This window comes from Salvelinus fontinalis, chromosome 35, assembly GCF_029448725.1.
Source record: "Salvelinus fontinalis isolate EN_2023a chromosome 35, ASM2944872v1, whole genome shotgun sequence".
Lineage (NCBI taxonomy): Eukaryota > Metazoa > Chordata > Actinopteri > Salmoniformes > Salmonidae > Salvelinus > Salvelinus fontinalis.
In genome coordinates, this window is record NC_074699.1 from 21374850 (window position 1) to 21386610 (window position 11761).

The 11761-nt window shown below is 45.9% G+C and overlaps 1 protein-coding gene across 1 annotated transcript in view; it reads left to right on the forward strand.

Moving 5' to 3' along the window:
• Positions 1-1773, forward strand: part of LOC129834540 (cingulin-like protein 1) — a 43399-nt gene extending 41626 nt beyond the window's left edge. Inside the window, exon 19 of the mRNA XM_055899634.1 lies at positions 30-1773. Within this exon, the coding sequence (XP_055755609.1) occupies positions 30-171 (142 nt within the window). The 3' untranslated portion in view covers positions 172-1773. The remainder of the gene's footprint in view (positions 1-29) is intronic.
• The last annotated feature ends 9988 nt before the right edge of the window (positions 1774-11761 follow it).

The window sequence follows — 11761 nt, forward strand, 5'->3', positions numbered from 1 at the left end:
AGAATAACACTAGTTTCCCCTCCCTGAAGGCGTAAGACCAACTCTGCTCCTCTGGACGACGATGATGATGAGGATGACATCAGCACGGACGGAGAGACCTACTTCCGCTCGTCATCTGGCTATAAACGCTCCTCTAGCCAAGACAACATCCTATCAACATTCTCTTTGTGAAGCAACACAATGAAGAGAATGTTATTAAAACTACAGAAGGACCAAGTGGACTGACTCCTATTCAGAGAGACCACTTTCAGGTCACTATGTGCTTTTGGAAAACTGGTCAAATAGCATAGTGATGTGTGTTTGCTTTTCCTTTTACAGTACATAGATTGACAGGGAATGGTTAGATAATAGTTATTGATTAATTGCAATGTCTTGTAAATTATTGATTATAATTTAGCAATAGTTTAATTATCAGCACAATTTCTAAGTTCGTAGTTAATCATTGCATGTGTCTTCTTACATCTTATGAATGATCCAGCAAAGAGATGTAAAGGGAATCAAATTATTCACCTTGTAATGCAATCTAAAGGACAGCATTCTGTAACCTCTTATACCTTATTGAAATGCATCAATGTATTAATCCCACACTAGATTTTATATCTTTAATCAAATATGTTAAGCCGCTTATCAAGTCTGATAGCAACAAATGTAATTTGAAACATTCATTTTTGTATTGTGCATTAGAATATCAATTCAATTTTGTAATGAAGTCAGGCAGAGTGTAAGGCCTTAAATTGATTTGAGTGAAATATTAGCTATTTATTTACTGTTGAATATATAAAGAAATGACTGAATGAAGGGCAATATGTTTTTAGGGAAATTTGTAAGAGGGATTCTTCTTTATACAGATGCTTTTTTGTATCTTTTTTTAAACCTGAATAAGGAATAGTAATCCATCCATAATGTTAGCGTGGTCTATAGAATACATCTCTGTTTTATCACTTCTGTTTTCAGGTTTATGACTCCTGACTTATTGCAGTATCCAGCCCTGCCTTTATTAAAATAAGATACAGGAGAACTTTTATAAAGACGGGTTAGATCACCGTTCTCAAATCAAGGTTCTACTGTGTATTTTTAGTTGGGCTTTTCTACTAACTACCGGGACTGCTCTGTTACTCCTGAGATTATTGTTTAAATCGTCAATAGTCCATTTTTTGCATTATAGTAACAAACACATTCCTTACTTTTGTTTAAAAGTGATTCATCTCTGTATTTCATAGAAATATGACTTTTACCAGAAACATGTTACAATGTGAGAAGAAGCTATTTATGTTTATGGTATATCCTCCAAGAACTAAACAGTGTTAATATTGGACATATGAGTCAATCTAATGTAAAATTAACATTTCTTTTTTTGTTGACTACCTTTTGTATTTGCTATGTGCACCTGTGGGAGCATATTATTATGCTATATGACCATACAGTCAGTACCTGTTATAAGCATCTGTTGTGCCTATCTATTATCTGTTGGAGGGGACTGTCCTCTGTTATGCAAGTTTATATGATACGGGAGTTTATACAGATGAGCTGTATTGACAATCGATATGTTTTGCTACACTGTGATGATTTGCACTGTCCGTTGGATTATTTCTGAAGGCGTCCAAGGCTGTTGCCATATGGAATGAAGAAGAGGCCTTTGGCTGTGTGCCTCCTCCAGTCGTTTTGGAGTGGGGGGGTTGAGATGAAATACTGCCGCTACCTCTCTGTGTGTACACCTGTACTTTGCTTAAAAACCCTGCTAAAAGGAAATAAATTTACCCGTAGTTAATCTCACATGTTTATTGTCTCTGTAAATTATACTGCTGATCACATCTGTCTCTTCTAATCTATTTAGGTACACAAAATAAGCAACTTTGTAGAGTGTTTAGTTGTATGAGGAAGTTGAAAGGATTGACCTCAGTGGTGTGTGAATGCTTTATGATCCTCTCAGTGTGACCTCATTCATCCTACTTATTATTTTATTGTCTGGCCAAGGCAGCTGTGTCAATATCAGCCCCCCATATTTAATATGGAGCTCAGTGGGCCAGTATTTTCCTGCTGAAGCCTATTGATCCTGTGTCCAGCACCTGACACCAAAGCACCGCAGGGCAGGTCCTCCGAGGTCTCAGGGGGAAAGGACATGATTGATCCCTTGTGTTAAAGAGATGACACCATATGTGGGAAGGTGCAATCCAGGCTGCATTAGGAGATATGACTACATTATTTTTAAAGGTATTTTACAGTTGACTACAGAGGAAGAAAGGGAGTTGAGACAAGGCTTTCTTATCCTCTCAGCAAGACTGGCAGGTCATTGTTCCCAGGTCGTGACCTGAATTTGTCACCATTCTGTGGAGAACAAACAAATCAACCTTTTAAATGCGTGGGGATCATCTCTGGCCCCTCTGTCAGCCCAAGCAGCATACACACACACTGGGAGTGCACTGCTCGGGGTGGGGCTTTTGTGAGGGCTTTAAAGAATGACCATTCTTGAAATTCTTGTTCTGTGCTTGGGTGAACTCATGCAGTAACTGGTGAAAGATGGGAGTGGGGAGCGGGGAGCGGGAAACGGTCATGAGGTAGTAACTTTACAATTGCAAAATATTAAGCTGTCATGGTTGGTGGCTGTAGTGATTTTCTGTAAAGTTAGAAGTAGTGGACCATGGCCTCAGACACTATTTTTTTTTAAACCTCAGGTCTCAATTGTATAACTTTTAGAATGTTTTAGTTGAGATTGAAGAATATCTTGTTCTTTCAGATAACATTGAACAATGAAAATAAGTAGTCCGGCCAACTATTTAGAACTTTCTCAAAACTGTACATGGTACTCTGCTCCCCTCTAGCTGTAGAAATGCTAAAGGCACACGTTAGAAGGTACGAGAAAGAATTTCAAAGACATCCGGAATGTTGGCTTTATTTTGTCTGCTGTAAATTGTGTTCACAAGTCCTCTTGATATTCTTCTCTAAGCTGGTAAAATGCATGCTTGCCTATTGGTGAGATGGGATGGTGATGATGAACAGGGGCGTCATCCATCCATTATTTTAGAAGGGGCAAGAAATACATGAGGATGGAGGGAGGGAGGTCCAAATTTCAGGAAATGTTGCATTTTTCAAACATCTGAAACAGTGTTTCCCTGCAATCTTGACATTTTAACCAATAATCCACATTGATTCTTTAAGAACTTTTATGCCTTAGGAGTTTAGTACAACTGCCACTGGGATGTAGTATCATAACCCAATAATTAAATACATTTTTGTGTCTTCTAAAGTCAAGCAACCTTGCCAGCAGGCATGCCAGCTAGGATAGTTAGACAAGCTACTCTAACTTGACTGATAGCCTGAAATGGCTTGGTAAGAAGTTATGAGGATGGGAGATTAGGAACCTATCTAACTGGCTAGCTAAAGCCAACTTTATAAAATTGCCAGGTGGCTAGTATTAGAGAAACAAACAAAAAAATTGTGTTTATTTATTCATCCCAAAATAATCAATAGGCTTCAAACTCATTTACAGACATACAGTACCAGTCAAAAGTTTGGACACACCTACTCATTCCAGGGTTTTTCTTTAGTTTTACTATTCTCTACATAGTAGAATAACAGTGAAGACGTCAAAACTACGAAATAACACATATGGAATCATGTAGTGACCAAAAAAGTGTTAAACAAATCAAAATATATTTTATATTTGAGATTCTTCAAAGTAGCCACCCTTTTCCTTGATAATAGCTTTTGGTTTCCGCCTCCCTCCACTCAGAGCCTACATGGACGACATTACAACATTGACCACCACTGTCCCATGCACCAGGAGACTGCTCAGAAAACTCGAGGAGAACATCAGCTGGGCCCGTATGAAGATTAAACCATCCAAGTCACGCAGCATCTCGATTGTGAAGGGAGTACTCTCTGACCTGAAATTCTTCATCGGAGATGACCAAATCCCAACAGTGTCTGAGCAGCCGGTAAAAAGCCTTGGAAGGTGGTATGATGCAAGCCTGAAGGACAAAGACCAGGTGCAACAGCTGCGCAAAGACATCAGTAGTAGCCTACAGTCCATCGACAACACCCAGCTACCTGGAAAGTTAAAGGCCTGGTGTCTGCAGTTTGGTCTCCTACCCCGGGTGTTGTGGCCCCTAGCAGTGTATGAGGTTCCAATCTCAACAGTGGAGAAGATGGAAAGAGGAGTCACAGGCTACTTAAAGAAGTGGCTCGGAGTTCCACGATGCCTTACCACCATAGGCCTCTATGGAGATGGTGTCCTCAAGCTGCCCCTCACCAGTCTAACAGAGGAATTCAAGTGTGCAAAAACCAGGCTCCAGATGACACTGAATGAATCTCGAGACCCAGTGGTGAGCAACAACGCGCCGACCTTGGCAACTGGGCGCAAATGGAGGCCAGGAAAAGCAGTCCAGGAGGCAACAGCAGCCCTCAGACATGCTGACATTGTGGGTCATGTTCAGCAAGGGAGAGGAGGCCTTGGGCTAACTAGCCGTGCTGCTTGGAGTAAGGCCACTGCACCAGAGCGGCGGAAGATGGTAGTGCAGGAAGTACGCCATCAGGAGGAGGCTGCAAGGTGGGCCAAGGCAGTCTCTCTTGCCAAACAGGGACAGTGGACTCGATGGGACAGTGTGGAGAAGAGGAAGATCAGCTGGAAGGATCTGTGGGCCATGGAAGCGAGGCGGTTGAGCTTTTCCATCAGAGCAACATATGACGTCCTTCCAACACCAGTTAATCTTCACCAATGGTATGGTGAAGATCCGGACTGTGCCCTCTGTTCCATGCCAGCCAACCTCAGGCACATTCTCACAGGGTGTAAAACAAGCCTCACCCAAGGACGCTACACTTGGCGTCACAACCAAGTCCTTAAAAACCTTGCGTCCGCCCTGGAGGACAAGCGAGCTGCCACCAACTCCCTACCACCCCCAGCAGCATCACACCCCTTACGGACGACCTTTGTCCGCGAAGGGGCTAAACCACCGAAGAGCGGCTCTACACCATTAGAGCGAGACCAGCTGCGCTTGGCCCGCGACTGGAAAATGCTAGCTGACATTGGCCGGCAACTTGTGTTTCCTCCGGAGATCGCAACCACCACCCTAAGACCTGACATGGTGCTCTGGTCCCATTCGCTCAAGAAGGTCTTCATCATTGAGCTCACAGTACCCTGGGAGGACTCAGTAGATGAGGCTTATGAGCGGAAACATCTGCGCTATGCCAATCTAGCTGCCGAAGCACGGCATCATGGCTGGAACACAGAAGTCCGACCAGTGGAGGTGGGCTGCAGAGGTTTTGTGGCGACATCTACAACCAGACTGCTTAGAGACCTGGGAATTAAGGGCCAGAGCCAGCGTTCGGCAATCAAAGCTGTATCAGAGGCGGCAGAAGGCAGCAGTCAATGGCTCTGGATGAAGAGGAAAGACCCCAGCTGGGCCCCGAAGTGAGAGGGCCAGGAGGTATGCGGTCAACAATGCTTGACTCAGGGAGGAAGACGCCCCTGCCATGCATAGTCCCATGGGATGTTGGCTATCAACAACAACGCAACTCCTATGACTAATTGGGAATGGGACGCAAGCGTAGGATTGATCACCATGTCGCTGGCCGCCTTTGGGGAGGGTGTATGGTGTGAAAGGCCGAAACACCCTAGGAACCAAAAGTACACTACTGACGATGCGCTCCCCAAATTTCACCAATCTCACTGTTCATGAACTCTTGGAAGTGCTTGCACAAAGGATAGTAACATCTCATCCTGTGTTCTTGGAATCTGAATATCTGGACTAGTCCAGTGACTGCTGAGAAAGATCAGCTGACAACAGGGGAAAGTCCTTGTGGCGGCACGGAGAGACGGCTGACAGGAGGGAATAGACCCCACTGGGACAGTCATGGGGTAGCTTCCCATTTCTGTAGTTTCCCATACTTCGCAGTATGTTGGAAACACCCGCTTTTAGCTACAGAAAGTCAACATACGAGAATACCCCTAGAGTCTGCGAGAGCGGGGGCGGAAGATGACTCATCGGCTGACAACATGGTAACGACTGGACCGGAAACGACTACGAGTAATGAGAGCACAGCACAAGAGATCACCACAGCAACTGTCACAAGTTCCGCTGCAACAGCAGGCCACAAACAGATGCAGGTATGTGTCTGTGGTTGGAGGAAAGTTACATCACACCATGGGTTGAGGATCCACCAGGGGAAGAAGGGGTGTCTGGGTAAAGAGAGACAGAGGCCTCGCATTGATCACTTTCTGCGAAAGCGATCAAATCAGTCGAATGAAGCACAGCAACTGGACGCAAACCATAGTTTGCAGTGCATCAGTACCACTGTCATGGAGGACGTAAACTCAAGCACCGAAGTAACAACTGAGGTGGAACCAACAACAGGAGTGGAACTCACCCAGCCTCCCAGACCTGCAGTCGAGAGGAGACTACCAGGGCACAGACCGTATGTGAAGTGGCCTGGCGCCAGTGACAAGAAGTTGTGGGAAGCAGTGAATACTGACCTTACCTTGACCCTCGAGAAACTTCGAGGCACAGTGGAGAAGAAGTTGGAGAGGATGGGGGACATCATCTATGAGTACGGGGCAGAAAGCTTTGGAGTGCAAGAGGCAAAAGGCGGGAGAAAGGTTCCAACCCCACCAGTTTCCAGGAGGCAACAAGAAATCAAGCGCCTCGTTCAAGAAAGGAGACAGCTTAAGAAACAGTGGAAGAAGGCCTCGGAAGTGGAAAAGGAGGGCATAGAGGCACTTCAGGCTGACATTAAAACCCGGTTGGCATCCCTCCGTAGAGCAGAGAACCTACGGAAACGCAGAAGGAAGAAAGAACAAACTAGAACTCGATTCTATAAAGATCCCTTCAAGTTCCTTAAAAGTCTCTTCACGAAGGAAAAAAGTGGAGCTCTAAAAACAACAAAGAAAGACCTAGAGGAGCACCTGATAACAACAAACTTTGACTCAAAGCGACATGAACATCTGGCCATCCCATCAGATATCCCACCCATTGAACCCCCGGAACATCATATTGAGACCAGCCCTCCGACATGGAAAGAGGTGGAAAACACAGTTCGACGGGCAAGAACAGCATCAGCCCCGGGGCCAAATGGAGTCCCGTACAAAGTGTATAAGAACGCACCAGACGTCCTGAGGGTCCTCTGGAGGCTTATGAGAACAGCTTGGCAGAAGAAGATAATACCCAAAGTGTGGCGTAGGGCAGGCGGGGTCCTGATCCCTAAGGAGAAGGATGCAGTGAACATCAGCCAATTCCGCCCAATCTCCTTACTGAATGTCGAGGGTAAAATCTTCTTTAGGGTCATTGCCCAGAGGATGTCCGAGTACCTGCAAAGGAATGCGTACGTCGATACATCTGTACAGAAGGCAGGAATATCAGGGTTCTCTGGCTGCTTGGAACACTCCAGCATGATCTGGCACCAGATCCAAATGGCCAAGGTGGAGAAAAGGGACCTCCACGTAGTCTTCCTCGACCTCGCCAATGCATTTGGCTCTGTGCCCCATGAACTCCTGTGGTCTGCCTTCAGATTTTTCCACATACCGGACACCATCACAACGCTGGTGAAGTCGTACTTCAAGGATCTGCAGTTCTGCTTCACCACCTCAGAGTTCACCACCTCATGGCAGTGCCTGAATGTAGGTATAATGGCGGGATGTACCATTTCTCCGTTGGCATTCATAATGGCAATGGAGGTTATCATCAGATCCTCAAAATGGGTTGCTGGTGGACAGCGAGTCGACTCTGGTTTCCGCCTCCCTCCACTCAGAGCCTACATGGACGACATTACAACATTGACCACCACTGTCCCATGCACCAGGAGACTGCTCAGAAAACTCGAGGAGAACATCAGCTGGGCCCGTATGAAGATTAAACCATCCAAGTCACGCAGCATCTCGATTGTGAAGGGAGTACTCTCTGACCTGAAATTCTTCATCGGAGATGACCAAATCCCAACAGTGTCTGAGCAGCCGGTAAAAAGCCTTGGAAGGTGGTATGATGCAAGCCTGAAGGACAAAGACCAGGTGCAACAGCTGCGCAAAGACATCAGTAGTAGCCTACAGTCCATCGACAACACCCAGCTACCTGGAAAGTTAAAGGCCTGGTGTCTGCAGTTTGGTCTCCTACCCCGGGTGTTGTGGCCCCTAGCAGTGTATGAGGTTCCAATCTCAACAGTGGAGAAGATGGAAAGAGGAGTCACAGGCTACTTAAAGAAGTGGCTCGGAGTTCCACGATGCCTTACCACCATAGGCCTCTATGGAGATGGTGTCCTCAAGCTGCCCCTCACCAGTCTAACAGAGGAATTCAAGTGTGCAAAAACCAGGCTCCAGATGACACTGAATGAATCTCGAGACCCAGTGGTGAGCAACAACGCGCCGACCTTGGCAACTGGGCGCAAATGGAGGCCAGGAAAAGCAGTCCAGGAGGCAACAGCAGCCCTCAGACATGCTGACATTGTGGGTCATGTTCAGCAAGGGAGAGGAGGCCTTGGGCTAACTAGCCGTGCTGCTTGGAGTAAGGCCACTGCACCAGAGCGGCGGAAGATGGTAGTGCAGGAAGTACGCCATCAGGAGGAGGCTGCAAGGTGGGCCAAGGCAGTCTCTCTTGCCAAACAGGGACAGTGGACTCGATGGGACAGTGTGGAGAAGAGGAAGATCAGCTGGAAGGATCTGTGGGCCATGGAAGCGAGGCGGTTGAGCTTTTCCATCAGAGCAACATATGACGTCCTTCCAACACCAGTTAATCTTCACCAATGGTATGGTGAAGATCCGGACTGTGCCCTCTGTTCCATGCCAGCCAACCTCAGGCACATTCTCACAGGGTGTAAAACAAGCCTCACCCAAGGACGCTACACTTGGCGTCACAACCAAGTCCTTAAAAACCTTGCGTCCGCCCTGGAGGACAAGCGAGCTGCCACCAACTCCCTACCACCCCCAGCAGCATCACACCCCTTACGGACGACCTTTGTCCGCGAAGGGGCTAAACCACCGAAGAGCGGCTCTACACCATTAGAGCGAGACCAGCTGCGCTTGGCCCGCGACTGGAAAATGCTAGCTGACATTGGCCGGCAACTTGTGTTTCCTCCGGAGATCGCAACCACCACCCTAAGACCTGACATGGTGCTCTGGTCCCATTCGCTCAAGAAGGTCTTCATCATTGAGCTCACAGTACCCTGGGAGGACTCAGTAGATGAGGCTTATGAGCGGAAACATCTGCGCTATGCCAATCTAGCTGCCGAAGCACGGCATCATGGCTGGAACACAGAAGTCCGACCAGTGGAGGTGGGCTGCAGAGGTTTTGTGGCGACATCTACAACCAGACTGCTTAGAGACCTGGGAATTAAGGGCCAGAGCCAGCGTTCGGCAATCAAAGCTGTATCAGAGGCGGCAGAAGGCAGCAGTCAATGGCTCTGGATGAAGAGGAAAGACCCCAGCTGGGCCCCGAAGTGAGAGGGCCAGGAGGTATGCGGTCAACAATGCTTGACTCAGGGAGGAAGACGCCACTGCCATGCATAGTCCCATGGGATGTTGGCTATCAACAACAACGCAACTCCTATGACTAATTGGGAATGGGACGCAAGCGTAGGATTGATCACCCTGTCGCTGGCCGCCTTTGGGGAGGGTGTATAGTGTGAAAGGCCGAAACACCCTAGGAACCAAAAGTACACTACTGACGATGCGCTCCCCAAATTTCACCAGTCTCACTGTTCATGAACTCTTGGAAGTGCTTGCACAAAGGATAGTAACATCTCATCCTGTGTTCTTGGAATCTACCTTGCATACTCTTGGCATTCTCTCAACCAGCTTCACCTGGAATGCAAAAATCGCAAATTTGGACTCATCAGACCAAAGGACAGATTTCCACCGGTCTAATGTCCATTGCTCGTGTTTCTTGGCCCAAGCAAGTCTCTTCTTATTATTGGTGTCCTTTAGCAGTGGTTTCTTTGCAGCAATTCAACTGTCATGACGTGGCCCTCTTTGGGTATAGCGTGCCTTCCCCCTCTCTCTCTCTCGCCTATACCCAGGCTGCTGTTATCTCAGGTTGTAAATTCCTGTAGGAGACTGACTTCCTCATGGCCAGACAGTATATATAGAGAGAGAAGGTTTCACAGGAGAAAGGAACCTCTTCTCCAGGATAGAACTTGAGAACTGAACAATGTACATGTTTTGGAGAAGGTATACACGGTCAGGGAAGAATCCAGCTACGACCGGGCCATTTCGTTTAATGTTTGTGAAACTCATGAGAGACAATACAGCCACATTACCATAACTCTGTTTATACAAGAGTCTCAGTTATGTGGCTTGCATCTAATTGTTGTATAAAATGAATGAGTAAAGATGAAACTATTTGTGAACTTATGTAATATGATTTTAAACTGTTTAATGAAAGGGAACCCAATTCCCTTTAAAGTTAACTAAGTCATTGGCCCGCCCCATGAGCACAGACATTGATCTGGCGTCGTGGGACAGCCTTTTTCTGCTCTTCCGAATATAACCCCCACCTTGGGAATTTATCTTCAGACCAGCTTACCTCAATAACCGAGAGGGCTAAGGTTTGAGTAGATTGCTGAATTCTTATCAATACCGACAGAATAAGAACAAATCTTTGATACTAATTACTAGTCTGCAGCTAGGAATTCTGTACCATTGAACGCGAAGACCGACAACCGCCAAAACATCTATTCTAGAAGAACATTTCTGAAATGGGACTCTGAAGTATCCATTCTAACCACGAGAGATGATCAGACGAACTCTCCAACAGAAAGACGGACGATTCCAACAGAGATCACGATGACACACTGACCGTAAATATATGTTGATTGCAGTTATTCCCGAATGAGTGAGCGTTCATGTGCAAAGGATTAGCATTTCAATGAATATAATTACCAAGTGCGTAGTGACTTATTTGCGTAATTCCCGCCTTTCTCAGTCGACCCCCACTTCCCTTTTGTCCACCAAGCCGCGATACCGGTTTATCCCACTAGGGAAACTCTGCTATCATTTCCTTGTAACTATATCTACTGTTTGTTTATGCATTTCTGTGATTATATAGTTAGTAAATAAATTATTTAAGACAATTGATGTATGGATGATTCCTAGTGAAGACTGGGTTCGTGCAGGTTCATCCAACAATTTACGACATTTGGAATGAGACTAACATGAGGTAAAGAATAATTCATTAATTAGAAGACTAATTGATCAGATATTAAAATATCTGAAAGTTATATTAGGAAAATGATAACTTTGTAATCTGAATATTTTCCTTGGTGCCCCGACTTCCTAGTTAATTACATTTACATGATTAAGTTAGTTTAATCACGTAATAATAATTACAGAGATTTTATTTGATAAAAATAAGTCTTCAGTTTAATGACGCCAAAGACACGACACAACCATGAAGGCCTGATTCACACAGTATCCTCTGAACAGTTGATGTTGAGATGTGTCTGTTACTTGAACTCTGTGAAGCATTTATGTGGGCTGCAATTTCTGAGGCATGGAGGAGAAGGTGTGATGGCGCTTTGCTGGTGACACTGTCTGTGATTTAAAATTCAAGGCACACTTAACCAGCATGGCTACCACAGCATTCTGCAGCGATACGCCATCCCATCTGGTTTGCACTTTGTGGGACTATCATTTGTTTTTCAAGAGGACAATAACCGAAAACACACCTCCAGGCTGTGTATGGGCTATTTGACCAAGGAGAGTGCTGGAGTGCTGTATCAGATGACCTGGCCTCCACAATCACCTGACCTCAACCCAATTGAGATGGTTTGGGATGAGTTGGGC